Genomic DNA, 20,677 nt, shown 5'->3' on the forward strand with positions numbered 1-20,677 from the left:
AACTGTAACCTTGGGTAAATCCCTTCTCCTCTTTCAATTTTTCTCTAAAATCAGAAAGGAACATTAGAATATCAAAAGTTCTTCCTCCTCTTAAATTCTGAGGCTCCAAAGTGCCTCTGTTTCCTAATTGGCTGAGGTGTGTTGCTTCCCTCCTGATACAGAGGCATCACTCACATGTGCTAAAGAAAGCAAGGCTAGCAAGTGCTTTCTGATGGTCCAGCTCTTGGCTGTTGTGACTCAAGAAGACAGCATAACTCTGAACAAGGACATGTTCAAGCTTAATGTTCCCCTTCACCTGCTGGGGAACATTCTCTCCCAGTCAGGGAAAAGATAGAGATCAGCAATGCTAACCACATCTTCCACAGGAGAAAACACAGATGCCTCAGCGTGATTCATAAGACCTTAATGACATAGCAAGCTCAAATCATTTCCTTCCTTATTAGTTTTGTTAGCGTGTTGCCTTGGTGGTAGCAGCAGCAGAAAGACTCATCCAGCTTGCTGTATCTAACCCTGTAACCCCAAGCAGTTCCACGAATAAGAGTGTTGTACCTTAGTGGGAGGTTTCTTAGAAACAGCCACAGTATTAACAGCAGTGTAAGTATCTGTTGCTGATCCTAGGAAAGTTCAGAATATAAACCTGGTAGTACCCAGATGAAGCTAAAGACAGAGAATCCAAGGATTCGCAGGCATTCAGGAAGAAACCCATGAAACAATTTGGAGCGAAATAACCTCATGTGGAAGGAGTTACATCAACCACATGTGCTTCTCTACAAGCTGAAAGCTGACTTGCTTTGAAAGTTGTTGGAAGAAAACTCATTTGAGGTTTAGCAATAAATGTCTTAAATGTATGCTCAGGAAGCTGATGACAAAGAGAATTTTGGTGAAGGATTGATAAGAAGTGCAAACTGTCTCGTTAAAAGGAAAAGCTGAGGGTTAACACAAATGTGTTTTCTAACTGGAATGTTTGGTTGCTGTTCTTTGAGACTGGAAATCATAGCTCTTGGTTCCAGGGGAGAAGATAGCTATAGTTTTGTTAGTGACATGGTATATTTAGACTACAGTCTTCCACCAAAGAAAGAAAATGATGGGAGTTAAAAGACATGCCAAGCCCAAAGAATCATAGGATTAAAGGCCCGAATTTTAAATGGATCAGGCCAAAAGACCTAACCAGACCCTTAGAAGTAGAAGGGAGAAAGTAGTGGGTACTCCATTTCTTAAAATCATACTGCCTAAGGAGCAGAGTGCATGGTTTAAGATGTTCATTTGCTTGGTTTAACACGTACTAAATATGATTGTGGCTCAAATGAGAAAAAAGACCTCAGGCCTGGAGGGCTATGTCAGTTCTATTCCAAGAGAGCATTCAGGAACCGGGCTCTTCCATCAAAAGCTCTGCCATCGTTAGAGGGTCACTTTTTCTCGACTGACAAAGACTGACTGTCACCATGTCTTCAATCTTTCTGGAGAAATGGGGAGGAGATGGAGAGATGGCTCAGTGGTTAAGAGCACTGACTGTTCTTCCAGAGGATCCTGGTTCAATTCCCAGCAACCACATGGTGGCTCAAAGCCACCAGTTAGAGAGAATCTACCCTTTTCTGACTTCTGTAGTACACAGACATACATGCAGACAAAACACCATACACATACAATAATGAAAAAATTTAAAAAGAAATTGGAAGGCAGAGGCTACATGTTCTTTTCCCATAACATGACTGGGAACTTAGACCTATCACTTCTCTTTATGTTTTTAGCCAAAATTTGATCTAACGGCCTCACCTAGCTGCAAGGATGCCTGAGATATAACAGTTTTCCTCACCCCCTGACACCATGTAACTGTGTGCTTAATGAAGAAAAGAGGAGGAAAATGCTGGAGACTCTCAGCAGTCTCTGCCAAAAGCAGAAACAGTTCCGTGTGGGCTGTTTAACCTTATGCATGTGGACTTCTATACATGGACTGTGTTTCTCTGTTGCAGGTCAATCCGAATGGTCCAGCCTGGTGCTGGTGGACACTGGCGGTTCTTCCCCTGGAAAGCAGAGCTCAGCTTCCCTTCCTAGCAATGAGGTCCTTAAAGGATAGACTGAATGGTATCCGGCGTATCCTGGCCTTTATATCGAGAAACCAAAATTAATGGGTCTGGATTGTGGAAGAGGAATTTCCACCCTCTCCACTGCCCCAGGGCAATGTTCTTGTAAACATAGCTAATTGTAATAACACTTTAACAGAAGAAAGTACCGTAGAGAGATGTTACTCTGCTTTATGGCCACAAAGAAAATAGATAGAAAGACGCAAAGGATGTGACCTGTTCAGCTTTCTGTCTTCAGATGCTTTTTGACACTGTGCTAACACACTAGCAGCAGAAGTGTGGAAGAGGCCAAAACATGTTGATGTTTAGCATCATTTTTTTCTGAAATTAAAAAGTAACTTGTCTTTCATAGCTGAATGAGTGTGTGGTTGAAATATTAAGCAGGGATACTAATGTTACTGCGTTCTTTCGCTGACTTGAGGTCGCGTTTCAAATGGTTCAGGTTTTATAGAGCATTGTGTAAAATAATGTTCATACTTCTTTCTCTTTTAATAATTTATTTTTTGCACTACTGTATCCTTTTTCTACATGTACGTTTGTAACTATTTAAGTGTACATTATTGGAAAGCCCATTGCTTTATTTATTGATGTGGCTGACTATGTATGTAGGGAGGAGAGCAGTACTAATCACGTACAGTGCTCTTTCTTTACCCAGCTTTGGTTGAATTAATCCCAGTTCTTGGGCTTTTATATAGTTCAGGTCTGTTCTAGTGGACAGAGTTTAAAAGAACTTCAGAATAATTCTAAAGTAATTCATCGTCACAGCTTCTACTTTTTCCCGTTTGAATTAAGGGATAGAAAATACTTAATCAATTTGGCATACATTGTGGGCTATCCCAAAGTAAAGTAAAAGAATCCATTTTCCATGTGTACTACATAATAAGGTTGAAAGAAGTATTCAAGATCAGAGAGATGAATAACAGGTGTCTTTTTATTACTATTATTTTATTATAGGTATTTGTTTCAGGCAATCTGATTAGAAGAGTATTAATTTCTCCCCAGTACAGTTAGAGAAGAACTTAATATTTACCTGTTCTTTTCATAGGTAATGGCTTTCAGTTTGGCGTGCCTCTCCCAAATCTTCTGAGTTCTGAAGTTTAAAACCTGTACTAACATGTACTTAAATACTTGAGAGACTATTCCTTTCTTAAAGTGTGAAGAAACTAGATAGGTTAGAACCCCTTTAAATCACTGTAAAAGATCCGAGAATGAATCCATGGTTTTACGTAAACACTGCCTTCCCTCCTGGTAATGATGGACCAAAGATTTCAATTCAGGGGGAGAAAAGACAGTGAAGAGGAGGGAGTAATGTTTCTGAGTTTACTTAGTGCTAGTCTGAGTCCTTCAGTCTCAGAGAAACCTGAAAAATAGAGTGCAGGAGTGTTAATAATGGCAGAGGAGAAAATGAGAGTCATGAAAAGTGAATTGTCATTATGTAAACTACTCCGGGTGATTTTGGACTGCTATGGTGTGTTATTCACATGTAGTCTCTTCACTCTGTTAACGAGAGAGAGAGAGAGAGAGAGAGAGAGAGAGAGAGAGAGAGAGCGCTTCAAGGATCAGTCACGGTTCTTCTGTAACCACCAGACACATGGAATAAGTGGGGCTTGTGTGCGTGTGTGTGTGTGTGTGTGTGTGTGTGAGAGAGAGAGAGAGAGAGAGAGAGAGAGAGAGAGAGAGAGAGAGAGAGAGAGAGAGAGAGAAAGAGAGGTGGTCTCTAAATACTATAAAAGAGACTCATGTAAACAGAAAACAACTTATCACGGGCACTTGCTTAATGGAGATCGTGTTGTCAGAGCATTGCCAGTTTTGATGTTTGGAATAATCTGAGCTGGCGAAGAATGATGCAAGTGTACGGAATGTAAATACAGAAGCAGCTACTATCCAAGTTAAGTCTAGAGGGCTCAGAGAACAGGAAATTAAGAGGCTTTTTCCTGCCACCTGACGCCCAGCCAGCTATATGATTGTAGCAAAGTCCTAGTATGGTTGCTTCCTATTCTATAATGCAAACACAACAAAGAAGAGCAAAAGCTTCTCCACTTACTAAATGTGTTTGACAAGTAATTTAACTTCTGTTGACTCCCAGTTTTCTTTTTTTTTTTTTATTAACTTGAGTTATTTCTTATATACATTTCGAGTGTTATTCCCTTTCCCGGTTTCCGGGCAAACATCCCCCTCCCCCCTCCCCTTCTTTATGGGTGTTCCCCTCCCCATCCTCCCCCTCTTGCCGCCCTCCCCCCAACAATCTAGTTCACTGGACTCCCAGTTTTCTTATATGAAATGGTACTTGTGCTCACATCAGCAGCACATATACTAACAATGGAATGATACAGAGAAGATTAGCATGACCCCTTCACAAGGACAGAGAAGATTAGCATGACCCCTTCACAAGGACAGAGAAGATTAGCATGACCCCTTCACAAGGATAGTAGGCAAATTTGGGTAGTAGTCTATATATTTCACTAAAAGAGGAAATGGTTGTGATATTAATGGCATATAAGCTTGTTAGGAACATTAAATGGGACATGTCAGAAACTACTTAGCACAGTGCCTTGATGACATGGGAGAGATTTGATAAGCTATTATCAGCCACGTTGCAGAATATCATCAATGGCCTACAGTTACATGAAACACAGCTTTTACTCGTAATACTCATTTGCAGCCACTGTAAGCTTGGTTTGGAAAATCCAGACCACCAATTCTTGGACCACAGCTTAACAGTTTGCAAGTGACTCCTATTGGGATTAAGACCAGCAAAATAGAGCAGGGGGTACATCTCAGCTACTAGTGTTTACCTGAAATGCATGGGGCACAGGATTCTCTCTCCAGTACTGTTAAAATAAAAGAATTGTAAGGGAAATGAAAAGACTGGAGAGAAAATGAGGGTTAGAGGTAGGGACTAATTTTTAGGCCAAGAAAATTGTTCCCATTTTAATTAGGGCTAAAAATAGTGTTATTTTGGGTGACATCTAGAATTCTTGATAGAATGGAAGCCTTAAGTTCTGGATCTGTAAGAATAAACCATCCCTCCCTGTTCTTCATAGGTTGAGAAGGTCAACTAAATAATTAGAACAATTAAATTTCAGAACAATTAGATTTTTACCATCTATGGATTTTGCCCATAGCCAATAGGATTTCTTGCTGCTGCCCCAAAAGACAGGCTCTGCAATGATGTGTTGAAAACCTACCACGTACCTACTGGGTACTAAAGTGAGTGTGTGATCTCACTCACCTGAGCACATGAAATACTCTTTAGAGAGCATAGATAGATAGATAGATAGATAGATAGATAGATAGATAGATAGATAGATAGATAGATAGGAAACAGAGGCTCAGCAACTTTTAAGAACATCCCTGTGTAACATGTTCAGTGAGTGGCCAAGCTTGATTCTGTACCACAATGGAGCAGATCTTTCAACGTTTCGAACGATTTGTGTTACATTTTACTCAATAGATATGCCAATCAAATCACTAAACCCCCTAAGGGCTCAAAATGAGAGGTTCCAGGTGAAGTAAAATGAAACCATCCAACACATCTCTTACTAACCCAAAATGTAGAAAATGTAGTTTGGATTAATACAATTCCTTTGATAAGAGAATACCCAAGAGCACATGGAAATCCTTCCACTTTGAGCCTGGATCCAGCTTGGGTTGTTCTCAAGCCAGCTTGAGTTGCTGTAATAGCAGGAATTAGGATACTAGGCTTTGAGATACTAGGCTTTGACTTTCTCTCAGATGTACATAAGTGGGTTAATCCATTGAACTTGACCACTTTTAACACCGGCAGATGGGTTCAGTTTCTAAGCTCAACCACAAGATGTACAGAGATCAAAGCTATATCTCAGCTGGAAGGACAAGAGTCCCCCATGTACATATGCCACTTTCTTGGGTTACTTTTTCTATATTGAATTCATGACTGACCCACACCTTGTAGATTATTTTTTCTGTGTGTGTGTGTGTGTGTGTGTGTGTGTGTGTGTATCTGTGCGTGTGTATGTGTATATCTGTGCGTGTGTGTAAACACAAAGAGACCCTAGGTAGCAAGCAGGTCTTATGCCTTTCTGCTTCGTACTGTACTACTGCTGCTAGCTAAAAACCAGCAAAATGTGGGAAGTGAAAAATGAAGAGACCACTTTTCAGTGGATCATTTTAAGAAGGACAATACTTGCTCCTCTTTTAGGAGAGCAGAGAACAATTCCAATACCTTGCCTTTTCTGAAGGCCAAGTGCTCCGAGTTCAGTGCCGCCTCAGTACCAGGGTGGAGTTGTGATGGCACCTGCGGTGCTGCCATCTCTGCCTGCGGAGCTGGCCTGGGTTCAGATAATCCCCTGTGAGTAGCCACAGAAGCCTCAGAACTCCCGTGGCTGGGTCACTGCACCCCTGTCAACAAGTCGTGTCCTGTTGATAGACTGTGACCCCCTGGAGCCTGCATTCCCTGTGCCAACTCGATTTCCAACATGTGAATTTTAGCCATAGATTCATTCTTGAGTTCCCAGCTTGGTGACTGTGTGTCCATTTCTACTCATCCAGGTAGAAATGGGCAGGCTGTAAGCCCATTCTTGGGTCTGAGGAATGAGATTTAGATTCTGGATAGAAGAGAGCTCTGTAAAGCATACAGGGCATACTTGGCTTTCTGACATTTCTAATGGTCAGAGAGCAGGAATGGAAAGGAGCCATGCACAATGTACACATTCAATTCCTTTTAGAATGATAGGTCCCGCTCAGTCTACTGCTTAACTACTTAATAATCTGGGTTGTGCACAGCCAGCAATGACAAACTTTTCACTTAGACGTGGGTGTTTTCCAAACATGTTAAAGTAACCTCCTGAGAGAAGTGCCTGGAACCGCTGTTCCCGGTGTCATTTTATAGCTTTCTGCTTCATGACTCTGTAGCATTAAAACCTGTTTGCAGCCACAAATGTGATTAACAGAAGTTTACAAAGCAACACTGTACCTTACGCATTCTCTTAAAAGTCTGTGGACATTCATCTATTGCTCAAGCAATGATGACAACCAGTGAGATAAAAAGATAGTAAATAGTTCAGCATGGCACCACTGGCTGTTGTTAGTCTAATTTCATTGATGTATGCCGTGCTTTGTAATGCCAGGATTAAAACATCAAGTCAGCCACTTAAACAGTGGCAAATGTGTATATGTGTTTGGTTTCCATTTGTTAAGCAGCCATTTTATTTTCCCATGGTCATGAGTTGAAGGGAAATTAAGATAACACTCCCTCCCCACCAATGCTATTCAACTACCTCTATCTGCCTGAGTTTTTTTTAAGGGTTCCCTTCTTCTAAATCTGCACAAAATAGTTTCAGCTCATCTACATTGTACTCGCAATGTGACATAGACGGTCTCTGTGAAAATTTGTTTGTTCATTAAACACAAATTTCCTGTTGTCTCTGTGTCTACCAAAGTGTATTCTATCTTAGAAAAACAATTAATTGGCTGGGATGTACCTGGTGGTATAGGACTACTGTCCCAGCTACATGGGAGGCTGAATCACAGGGGTTGCAAGTTCACTGCCAACCAAGGGAATGTAGTCCCTGTCTGTCAAAACTAAAATCTGGGCTTAATTGTGCGGGCCTGTCATCCTAACTGCTTTGGAAGCCGGAGGAGGAAAGTTGCAGATCCAAGGCCTATGTCAGTGTCAGAGGGAGTTCAAGGCCAACCTGAACCATGCAGTGAGATCTTGTTTCAAACACACACACATACACACACACACACACACACACACACACACACACACACACAAGGTTGGCCAGCTATAGCTGAAGCCTAGAAGACACACAACGCTGGCTTCCATTCCTGCTATCACAGAAAGATCAAAATTAACAAACTAGTTGCAGTAGCAATGGAAAGGAAGCTATGGTAGCATGTATCCTGTTCTTCTCCCATCGACTGTAACATATTTTGATGACAAAACCCTTCAAAGAACTGGGTATGTGGGTCAGTGGTAGAGCACTGGCCTCAGATGAGCCAGGGCCTCGATTCAATCCGCAGCCCTACTAAGATTAAGTAATCAGCCAATACAAATGAAAACAGTTTTTTATGAAACCAGGTTTGCCCCTGGCATCAAGTTACACTTAGGACAGTGAGGCAGGTGTGAATGGATTAACATGACTACTACATTCTGAAACCCAGGCTACAGATGGTGTGTTTTGAAAAAGCAAAAACTAAACAACAAAAAAATCCACTGAGCAACTTTGCCTATATTTAATGACTTCCTTTTGAAGCATTTTCCTTTCTTCTTTTCTGGCTATCCCACTTCTGCATTTATTGGGGGTTTCTTTTTTTTTTTTGAGCACTTTTAAATTCTTTGATAAAACTATAGATGAATCCAGTGTACTTTGGTCATATGCATTCCCACACCCTATCCCTCCTCCAACTCCTGGACCTTCCCCGCTATGTTTCCCTTCTAATTCTGAACCTCACCTCCTTTTTTTCTCTAACCCTTTGAGTGCAACTAGTGCTACCTGTATGTGTGTGAGTGTGGGGCCATCCACTGAGGCATGGGGATCCTACCACTACCAGCGCTACACCTCCAAGGAGAAACGATTCTCCCTCCATAGTCAGCAGCCCCTCACTAAGGAGTGAAGCATTTTTCAGTAATCTGCCTCTAATTTCTTTGTAGTAAAACAGTGCTGCACTGTGTGCAGATTACTCCACCTGTAGTTTTGATTTTTTTTGTTATCTTGCCATCTCATGGCTAATATTTTTATGAACTTTTTAATTTAAGCTTTTTTATTTACATTGGAAGGTTTATCAAGAATAGCTTAAAGGGAGCTGAGGAGATGGCTGAAGGGGTGAAGGTGTTTGCGGCCAAGCATGATGACCTAAGTGTAATCCCTAGAATCCACACATAAACACACACACAAACACACACGCACACACACAGACACACACACACACACACACACACACACACACACACAAATGTAAACAGAAATTTTAAAAATAGCTTAAAGTGAAGTCCAGATCACTAACCAGTTTTATGACACTAAGGTCTCACAAGCTCAAACAAACACTCTGTCATTGAGCTACAGCTTCAGCCCAGCATGAACTGCGTGATAGCAAAACTGATAAACTCTCTGGGCCAATGTGTGATATTAACCAAACTGGCCCTAGCAAGAGAACTTCAGCAGCATGTCCCATCTCTTCTGCGGCTGATTTTTGTGTTGTGCAATTAGTGGCATTTATGCAAGTTCTGGTTTACCACTAAAGAAAGGACACAAGAATGAGACAATTAAGAAATGAACTAAGGAGACCCAAACACCAGGTCAGGTGGGCACTCCTGAGGATGCAGAGCAGAAGAGACCACCAACACTGCTCACCCCTGCCCACATCCCTGGCCCAAGAGGAAACTGTATAAGGCCTCTGGGCTCCCGTGGGGGAGGGCCCAGGAGCGGCAGGACCCCTGCCTGAGACACCGACGGAACCTGAGGGAAACAGACCAGATAAACAGTTCTCTGCACCCAAATCCCGTGGGAGGGAGAGCTAAACCTTCAGAGAGGCAGACAAGCCTGGGAAACCAGAAGAGACTGCTCTCTGCACACACATCTCGGACGCCAGAGGAAAAAGCCAAAGACCATCTGGACCCTGGTGCACTGGAGCTCCCGGAAGGGGCGGCACAGGTCTTCCTGGTTGCTGCCGCTGCAGAGAGCCCGTGGGCAAAACCCCATGAGCGAACTTGAGCCTCGGGACCACAGGTAAGACCAAATTTTCTGCTGCAAGAAAGCTGCCTGGTGAACTCAAGACACAGGCCCACAGGAACAGCTGAAGACCTGTAGAGAGGAAAAACTACACGCCCGAAAGCAGAACACTCTGTCCCCATAACTGACTGAAAGAGAGGAAAACAGGTCTACAGCACTCCTGACACACAGGCTTATAGGACAGTCTAGCCACTGTCAGAAATAGCAGAACAAAGTAACACTAGAGATAATCTGATGGCGAGAGGCAAGCGCAGGAAACCAAGCAACAGAAACCAAGACTACATGGCACCATCGGAGCCCAATTCTCCCGCCAAAACAAACATGGAATATCCAAACACACCATAAAAGCAAGATCTAGTTTCAAAATCATTTTTGATCATGATGCTGGAGGACTTCAAGAAAGACGTGGAGAACTCCCTTAGAGAACAAGTAGAAGCCTACAGAGAGGAATCGCAAAAATGCCTGAAAGAATTCCAGGAAAACATAAATAAACAAGTAGAAGCCCATAGAGAGGAGACACAAAAATCCCTGAAAGAATTCCAGGAAAACATAAATAAACAAGTAGAAGCCCATAGAGAGGAGACACAAAAATCCCTGAAAGAATTCCAGGAAAACATAAATAAACAAGTAGAAGCCCATAGAGAGGAGACACAAAAATCCCTGAAACAATTCCAGGAAAACACAATCAAACTGTTGAAGGAATTAAAAATGGAAATAGAAGCAATCAAGAAAGAACACATGGAAACAACTCTGGATATAGAAAACCAAAAGAAGAGACAAGGAGCTGTACATACAAGCTTCACCAACAGAATACAAGAGATGGAAGAGAGAATCTCAGGAGCAGAAGATTCCATAGAAATCATTGACTCTCTCTGCACCCAAATCCCGTGGGAGGGAGAGCTAAACCTTCAGAGAGGCAGACAAGCCTGGGAAACCAGAAGAGACTGCTCCCTGCACACACATCTCGGACGCCAGAGGAAAAAGCCAAAGACCATCTGGAACCCTGGTGCACTGAAGCTCCCGGAAGGGGCGGCACAGGTCTCCCTGGTTGCTGCCGCTGCAGAGAGCCCCTGGGCAGCACCCCACGAGCGAACCTGAGCCTCGGGACCACAGGTAAGACCAAATTTTCTGCTGCAAGAAAGCTGCCTGGTGAGCTTGGGACACGGAAGCAGAATTTCTCTAGGAGGCACGGTCTGTGTTTACCGGAAGTCCCACACCCGCGGATCCCGGCCCGCAGCAGCTCTCTGCTCCCAGACCCGGTGAGAGAGAGACCCAACCGCCTGGTCAGGTGGGCACTCCTGAGGCTGCAGAGCGGAAGAGACCACCAACACTGCTCACCCCTGCCCACATCCCTGGCCCAAGAGGAAACTGTATAAGGCCTCTGGGCTCCCGTGGGGGAGGGCCCAGGAGCGGCAGGACTTCTGCGCCTGAGACACCGCCGGAACCTGAAAGAAACAGACCGGATAAACAGTTCTCTGCACCCAAATCCCGTGGGAGGAAGAGCTAAACCTTCAGAGAGGCAGACAAGCCTGGGAAACCAGAAGAGACTGCTCCCTGCACACACATCTCGGACGCCAGAGGAAAAAGCCAAAGACCATCTGGAACCCTGGTGCACTGAAGCTCCCGGAAGGGGCGGCACAGGTCTTCCTGGTTGCTGCCGCTGCAGAGAGCCCCTGGGCAGCACCCCACGAGCGAACCTGAGCCTCGGGACCACAGGTAAGACCAAATTTTCTGCTGCAAGAAAGCTGCCTGGTGAACTCAAGACACAGGCCCACAGGAACAGCTGAAGACCTGTAGAGAGGAAAAACTACACGCCGGAAAGCAGAACACACTGTCCCCATAACTGACTGAAAGAGAGGAAAACAGGTCTACAGCACTCCTGACACACAGGCTTATAGGTCAGTCTAGCCACTGTCAGAAATAGCAGAACAAAGTAACACTAGAGATAATCTGATGGCGAGAGGCAAGCGCAGGAACCCAAGCAACAGAAACCAAGACTGCATGCCATCATCGGAGCCCAATTCTCCCGCCAAAACAAACATGGAATATCCAAACACACCAGAAAAGCAAGATCTAGTTTCAAAATCATATTTGATCATGATGCTGGAGGACTTCAAGAAAGACATGAACACACTTAGGGAAACACAGGAAATCATTAATAAACAAGTAGAGGCCTACAGAGAGGAATGGCAAAAATCCCTGAAAGAATTCCAGGAAAACACAATCAAACAGATGAAGGAATTAAAAATGGAAATAGAAGCAATCAAGAAAGAACACATGGAAACAACCCTGGATATAGAAAACCAAAAGAAGAGACAAGGAGCTGTAGATACAAGCTTCACCAACAGAATACAAGAGATGGAAGAGAGAATCTCAGGAGCAGAAGATTCCATAGAAATCATTGACTCAACTGTCAAAGATAATGTAAAGCGGAAAAAGCTACTGGTCCAAAACATACAGGAAATCCAGGACTCAATGAGAAGATCAAACCTAAGGATAATAGGTATAGAAGAGAGTGAAGACTCCCAGCTCAAAGGACCAGTAAATATCTTCAGCAAAATCATAGAAGAAAACTTCCCTAACCTAAAAAAAGAGATACCCATAGGCATACAAGAAGCCTACAGAACTCCAAATAGATTGGACCAGAAAAGAAACACCTCCCGTCACATAATTGTCAAAACACCAAACGCACAAAATAAAGAAAGAATATTAAAAGCAGTAAGGGAAAAAGGTCAAGTAACATATAAAGGGAGACCTATCAGAATCACACCAGACTTCTCGCCAGAAACTATGAAGGCCAGAAGATCCTGGACTGATGTCATACAGACCCTAAGAGAACACAAATGCCAGCCCAGGTTACTGTATCCAGCAAAACTCTCAATTAACATTGATGGAGAAACCAAGATATTCCATGACAAAACCAAATTTACACAATATCTTTCTACAAATTCAGCACTACAAAGGATAATAAATGGTAAAGCCCAACATAAGGAGGCAAGCTATACCCTAGAAGAAGCAAGAAACTAATCGTCTTGGCAACAAAACAAAGAGAATGAAAGCACACAAACATAACCTCACATCCAAATATGAATATAAAGGGAAACAATAATCACTATTCCTTAATATCTCTCAATATCAATGGCCTCAACTCCCCAATAAAAAGACATAGATTAACAAACTGGATACGCAACGAGGACCCTGCATTCTGCTGCCTACAGGAAACACACCTCAGAGACAAAGACAGACACTACCTCAGAGTGAAAGGCTGGAAAACAACTTTCCAAGCAAATGGTCAGAAGAAGCAAGCTGGAGTAGCCATTCTAATATCAAATAAAATCAATTTCCAACTAAAAGTCATCAAAAAAGATAAGGAAGGACACTTCATATTCATCAAAGGAAAAATCCACCAAGATGAACTCTCAATCCTAAATATCTATGCCCCAAATACAAGGGCACCTACATACGTAAAAGAAACCTTACTAAAGCTCAAAACACACATTGCACCTCACACAATAATAGTGGGAGATTTCAACACCCCACTCTCATCAATGGACAGATCATGGAAACAGAAATTAAACAGTGATGTCGACAGACTAAGAGAAGTCATGAGCCAAATGGACTTAACGGATATTTATAGAACATTCTATCCTAAAGCAAAAGGATATACCTTCTTCTCAGCTCCTCATGGTACTTTCTCCAAAATTGACCATATAATTGGTCAAAAAACGGGCCTCAACAGGTACAGAAAGATAGAAATAATCCCATGCGTGCTATCGGACCACCACGGCCTAAAACTGGTCTTCAATAACAATAAGGGAAGAATGCCCACATATACGTGGAAATTGAACAATGCTCTACTCAATGATAACCTGGTCAAGGAAGAAATAAAGAAAGAAATTAAAAACTTTTTAGAATTTAATGAAAATGAAGATACAACATACTCAAACTTATGGGACACAATGAAAGCTGTGCTAAGAGGAAAACTCATAGCGCTGAGTGCCTGCAGAAAAAAACAGGAAAGAGCATATGTCAGCAGCTTGACAGCACACCTAAAAGCTCTAGAACAAAAAGAAGCAAATACACCCAGGAGGAGTAGAAGGCAGGAAATAATCAAACTCAGAGCTGAAATCCACCAAGTAGAAACAAAAAGGACCATAGAAAGAATCAACAGGACCAAAAGTTGGTTCTTTGAGAAAATCAACAAGATAGATAAACCCTTAGCCAGACTAACGAGAGGACACAGAGAGTGCGTCCAAATTAACAAAATCAGAAATGAAAAGGGAGACATAACTACAGATTCAGAGGAAATTCAAAAAATCATCAGATCTTACTATAAAAACCTATATTCAACAAAACTTGAAAATCTTCAGGAAATGGACAATTTCCTAGACAGATACCAGGTATCAAAGTTAAATCAGGAACAGATAAACCAGTTAAACAACCCCATAACTCCTAAGGAAATAGAAGCAGTCATTAAAGGTCTCCCAACCAAAAAGAGCCCAGGTCCAGATGGGTTTAGTGCAGAATTCTATCAAACCTTCATAGAAGACCTCATACCAATATTATCCAAACTATTCCACAAAATTGAAACAGATGGAGCCCTACCGAATTCCTTCTACGAATCTACAATTACTCTTATACCTAAACCACACAAAGACACAACAAAGAAAGAGAACTTCAGACCAATTTCCCTTATGAATATCGACGCAAAAATACTCAATAAAATTCTGGCAAACCGAATTCAAGAGCACATCAAAACAATCATCCACCATGATCAAGTAGGCTTCATCCCAGGCATGCAGGGATGGTTTAATATACGGAAAACCATCAACGTGATCCATTATATAAACAAACTGAAAGAACAGAACCACATGATCATTTCATTAGATGCTGAGAAAGCATTTGACAAAATTCAACACCCCTTCATGATAAAAGTCCTGGAAAGAATAGGAATTCAAGGCCCATACCTAAACATAGTAAAAGCCATATACAGCAAACCAGTTGCTACCATTAAACTAAATGGAGAGAAACTTGAAGCAATCCCACTAAAATCAGGGACTAGACAAGGCTGCCCACTCTCTCCCTACTTATTCAATATAGTTCTTGAAGTTCTAGCCAGAGCAATCAGACAACAAAAGGAGATCAAAGGGATACAGATCGGAAAAGAAGAAGTCAAAATATCACTATTTGCAGATGATATGATAGTATATTTAAGTGATCCCAAAAGTTCCACCAGAGAACTACTAAAGCTGATAAACAACTTCAGCAAAGTGGCTGGGTATAAAATTAACTCAAATAAATCAGTTGCCTTCCTCTATACAAAAGAGAAACAAGCCGAGAAAGAAATTAGGGAAACGACACCCTTCATAATAGACCCAAATAATATAAAGTACCTCGGTGTGACTTTAACCAAGCAAGTAAAAGATCTGTACAATAAGAACTTCAAGACACTGAAGAAAGAAATTGAAGAAGACCTCAGAAGATGGAAAGATCTCCCATGCTCATGGATTGGCAGGATTAATATAGTAAAAATGGCCATTTTACCAAAAGCAATCTACAGATTCAATGCAATCCCCATCAAAATACCAATCCAATTCTTCAAAGAGTTAGACAGAACAATTTGCAAATTCATCTGGAATAACAAAAAACCCAGGATAGCTAAAGCTATCCTCAACAATAAAAGGACTTCAGGGGGAATCACTATCCCTGAACTCAAGCAGTATTACAGAGCAATAGTGATAAAAACTGCATGGTATTGGTACAGAGACAGACAGATAGACCAATGGAATAGAATTGAAGACCCAGAAATGAACCCACACACCTATGGTCACTTGATTTTTGACAAAGGAGCCAAAACCATCCAATGGAAAAAAGATAGCATTTTCAGCAAATGGTGCTGGTTCAACTGGAGGGCAACATGTAGAAGAATGCAGATCGATCCATGCTTATCACCCTGTACAAAGCTTAAGTCGAAGGGGATCAAGGACCTCCACATCAAACCAGACACACTCAAACTAATAGAAGAAAAACTAGGGAAGCATCTGGAACACATGGGCACTGGAAAAAATTTCCTGAACAAAACACCAATGGCTTATACTCTAAGATCAAGAATTGACAAATGGGATCTCATAAAACTGCAAAGCTTCTGTAAGGCAAAGGACACTGTGGTTAGGACAAAACGGCAACCAACAGATTGGGAAAAGATCTTTACCAACCCTACAACAGATAGAGGCCTTATATCCAAAATATACAAAGAACTCAAGAAGTTAGACCGCAGGGAAACAAATAACCCTATTAAAAAATGGGGTTCAGAGCTAAACAAAGAATTCACAGCTGAGGAATGCCGAATGGCTGAGAAACACCTAAAGAAATGTTCAACATCTTTAGTCATAAGGGAAATGCAAATCAAAACAACCCTGAGATTTCACCTCACACCAGTGAGAATGGCTAAGATCAAAAACTCAGGTGACAGCAGATGCTGGCGAGGATGTGGAGAAAGAGGAACACTCCTCCATTGTTGGTGGGATTGCAGACTGGTAAAACCATTCTGGAAATCAGTCTGGAGGTTCCTCAGAAAATTGGACATTGAACTGCCTGAGGATCCAGCTATACCTCTCTTGGGCATATACCCAAAAGATGCCTCAACATATAAAAGAGACACGTGCTCCACTATGTTCATCGCAGCCTTATTTATAATAGCCAGAAAATGGAAAGAACCCAGATGCCCTTCAACAGAGGAATGGATACAGAAAATGTGGTACATCTACACAATGGAATATTACTCAGCTATCAAAAACAACGAAATTTTTTTATGAAATTCGTAGGCAAATGGTTGGAACTGGAAAATATCATCCTGAGTGAGGTAACCCATTCACAGAAAGACATACATGGTATGCACTCATTGATAAGTGGCTATTAGCCCAAATGCTTGAATTACCCTAGATCCCTAGAACAAACGAAACTCAAGACGGATGATCAAAATGTGAATGCTTCACTCCTTCTTTAAATGAGGAAAAAGAATACCCTTGGCAGGGAATAGAGAGGCAAAGATTAAAACAGAGACTGAAGGAACACCCATTCAGAGCCTGCCCCACATGTGGCCCATGCATATACAGCCACCCAATTAGACAAGATGGATGAAGCAAAGAAGTGCAGACCAACAGGAGCCGGATGTAGATCGCTCCTGAGAGACACAGCCAGAATACAGCAAATACAGAGGCGAATGCCAGCAGCAAACCACTGAACTGAGAATAGGTCCCCCGTTGAAGGAATCAGAGAAAGAACTGGAAGAGCTTGAAGGGGCTCGAGACCCCAAAAGTACAACAATGTCAAGCAACCAGAGCTTCCAGGGACTAAGCCACTACCTAAAGACTATACATGGACTGACCCTGGACTCTGACCCCATAGTTAGCAATGCATATTCTAGTAAGAGCACCAGTGGAAGGGGAATCCCTGGGTCCTGCTAAGACTGAACCCCCAGTGAACTAGACTATGGGGGGAGGGCAGCAATGGGGGGAGGGTTGGGAGGGGAACACCCATAAGGAAGGGGAGGGGGGAGGGGGATGTTTGCCCGGATACCGGGAAAGGGAATAGCACTTGAAATGTATATAAGAAATACTCAAGTTAATAAAAAAAAATTTAAAAAAAAAAGAAATGAACTAAGGATGGAAATATAGTTCAGTTGGTTAGAGAGCTTGCCACCATCCCCATTACATAACTAGCTCAAGACCAGCCTGAGATTCATGAGACTTTTTCTTTTCTTTCAATTTAATTTTAATTTTACTTATTCACTTTACATCCCACTCACTGCAACCCGTCCAGTCATCCCCCCCCACAATCCTTCCCCATCCTCCTCTGCTTCTCCCCAGAGCATATGGGGCCACCTGGATATCCTCCTCCCCACCACTCCGGCACTTCAAGTCTGGGAAGCTAGGCACTTCCTCTCCCACTGAGGCCAGACAAGGCAGCCCATCTAGAAGAACATATCCACATGCAGGCAGCAGCTTTTGGGATAGCTCATACTCCAGTTATTCAGGACTCACATGAAGACCAAGCTGCACATCTGCTACATATATGTGGGGAGGCCTAGGTCCAGCCTGTGTGTGCTCTTTAGTTGGTGGTTCAGACTGAGAGCCCCAAGGGTCCAGGTTGGTTGACTTTGTTGGTCTTCCTGTGGAGTTCCTATCCACATCCAGGTAGCAATCTTTCCTCCTATTCATCCATAAGAGTCCTCGAGCTCCATCCACTGTGTGACTGTGGGTGTCTGCATCTGTCTGAGTCAGCTGCTGGGCGGGGCCTCTCTGAGGACAGCATGTCCATATCTGTATGGTTCAGGAGTCTGATGAAGGTGGACTCATGGGACTTTTAAAGAAAAAAAGGAAGGAACAAAGGAAGGAAAGAAGGAAGGAAAGAAAGAAAAAATGAGTTGAGTGACATATTGGTTGCCTAGCATGTGCAAGGCCATGGGTTCAATTCCCAATAAGGAGAAAAGAACGATAATTCAGATGCACTATCATTACACCTATATTCCCTAGAGAGAGACCCAGAGCAGATGATTTTTAGTTCAAGGTCAATATAATGAGAACCTTCCCCCCTCTCAAAACAAGAAAAACGAAGTAGAAAAAAGCATAAAACAAAAGGCGGGGCATGTTGGCACACAACTATAATGTCAATTATTCCAGAATCCTGAAGCGTGGGGATCACAAGTTTAAAGCTCGCCTGGGTAACATGGATCCAGCCTTAAATCTCATAAAATAAAATGATAGGGAACCTTTGTCTACTTGGACCTGTTTCTCTTTGTTCTAACAGATAAATGGAGTAATAGAGAAAACAGAATTCTTTGTCAATTAAGCCCCAAAGGGAATGGTGGTCTGTGTTGAACTACACCATTCTGTATTCAACCGGACAGTCTATGATTCACAACAGACACAATACCCTTAAGCCAAAGTAACAAGCTCCTTTCCAAGCCAATTCTTCCACCCAGAATGGCTGCATAGCTTTCTCCCTAGAGAACTGGGTTGGGCCATCTTTAAAGAAAGCCAGTCCTAGTTGTAGTTGTTCCAGAAGCCTCGAGTAAATCCAAAGCTGTCAATGTCTGCTTCCTCTCCTCTGGGATCCTTTCTGGCTCCTTTGACTTTCCCAGGGCCAAATATGATTCCCTAGAAAGTTCTCTCAGTGACAAAAATGAAGGTTGTGGAAAAGAAGAGAAGTGTCTTTAGCCCAAGGCTCCCCAAAGCTGAAACTTTCTTTTTAATAATTAATTTTTTATTCACTTTACATCCTAACCACTGGCCCCTCCCTCCTGTACTCCTAGCACCACCCTGGCAAATCCCTCCCCCCAAATTGACCCTCCCCTTCTCAGAGAAGGGGAAGCCCTGTTTGGGTACCACTCCATCCTGGGACATGTAGTCCCAGCAGGAACATTACCTTCTTATGTTTTGATTTCTTCTAGACGCAGGAAGGAGTGGGGAAGGAGGGGAGGGGAGGAGGCTTGTTTGTGTTCATCTCAAGGTGTAATATGTACCCTAGACAAGAAGCCTTGGTGTCTCCAAACTTCCTTGTACCACTCTCCAGATTTTTGCCTACCAATTTTTCCATCCCAATCTATATTTATAGATTAGGCACCTTTGTTTCCTTTCCACATATGCACATGTATTTACCAGTAAATGCAGTTGGTACATTAAAAGCATCAAAAAAAAACTTTCCTCCATTTGATTGACATGTGGCCTGCCCACCCCCAAAATTATACTTCATTGCAAATACTACCTACTTTCTTGGGAGTAAATATCAACAACGTATAAAGGTCTAAATTTCAGCAAAATTAAGCCATCAAAATAGCCTGTTTGCTGTAAATTCAAGGGTTCTTTAAGTATAAGTGGCTTATTTTGAATGTTACAGATTAAGTATAGCTGTATTCGTTAATCACAAAGAGGTAAAGTAAGATCACTGCTCCTTTGGGGCACTGGCATTGACAGGTTGAGCATGTGAGGCAGGATAGACAAAGATGATCTAGATTCAATATTTATGTATGTATATACATACTTATATGACATAAAAGCAAGGAAACTATGAGGAGGAAAGAGGTTTAAAAGGAGTGAAAAGGAGAGTGTAATCGTAAGTGTGCTGGCTGTTTTATGTCAACTTGACACAAGCTAGAGTCATCTAAGGAGAAAGTCTAAACTGAGACAATACCACCATAAGATCAGGCTGTAGGTAAGCCTGTAGGGCATTTTCTTAATTAGTGGTTGATGTAAGGAAGCCCCGTCCACTACCTACCTTGGTAGTGTCTGTGGGTAAAGCAACCCCTGGGTTCTATAAAAAAGCAGGCTGATGCAGAAAGAAACAGGAAAGAGCATATGTCAGCAGCTTGACAGCACACCTAAAAGATCTAGAACAAAAAGAAGCAAATACACCCAGGAGGAGTAGAAGGCAGGAAATAATCAAACTCAGAGCTGAAATCAACCAAGTAGAAACAAAAAGGACCATAGAAAGAATCAACAGAACCAAAAGTTGGTTCTTTGAGAAAATCAACAAGATAGATAAACCCTTAGCCAGACTAACGAGAGGACACAGAGAGTGCGTCCAAATTAACAAAATCAGAAATGAAAAGGGAGACATAACAACAGATTCAGAGGAAATTCAAAAAATCATCAGATCTTACTACAAAAACCTATATTCAACAAAACTTGAAAATCTTCAGGAAATGGACAATTTCCTAGACAGACACCAGGTACCGAAGTTAAATCAGGAACAGATAAACCAGTTAAACAACCCCATAACTCCTAAAGAAATAGAAGCAGTCATTAAAGGTCTCCCAACCAAAAAGAGCCCAGGTCCAGACGGGTTTAGTGCAGAATTCTATCAAACCTTCATAGAAGACCT

At 42.2% G+C, this 20,677-nt stretch overlaps 1 protein-coding gene and 2 pseudogenes across 2 annotated transcripts in view; all 3 read left to right on the plus strand.

Moving 5' to 3' along the window:
- The window catches only part of Lonrf3 (LON peptidase N-terminal domain and ring finger 3), a 38,626-nt gene extending 31,141 nt beyond the window's left edge, over window positions 1-7,485 (plus strand). Inside the window, exon 12 of one of the 2 annotated variants that reach the window (XM_087599328.1) lies at window positions 1,971-7,485. In XM_087599328.1, the coding sequence (XP_087455454.1) occupies window positions 1,971-2,126 (156 nt within the window). In that variant the 3' untranslated portion in view covers window positions 2,127-7,485. 2 annotated transcript variants of the gene reach the window in all.
- On the plus strand, window positions 4,371-4,443 carry LOC120099417 (U6 spliceosomal RNA; annotated as a pseudogene).
- LOC147998344 (U6 spliceosomal RNA) lies at window positions 4,471-4,541 on the plus strand (annotated as a pseudogene).
- Window positions 7,486-20,677: the final 13,192 nt, after the last annotated feature.

Source organism: Rattus norvegicus, chromosome X, assembly GCF_021556685.1.
Source record: "Rattus norvegicus strain SHRSP/BbbUtx chromosome X, alternate assembly SHRSP_T2T, whole genome shotgun sequence".
NCBI lineage: Eukaryota > Metazoa > Chordata > Mammalia > Rodentia > Muridae > Rattus > Rattus norvegicus.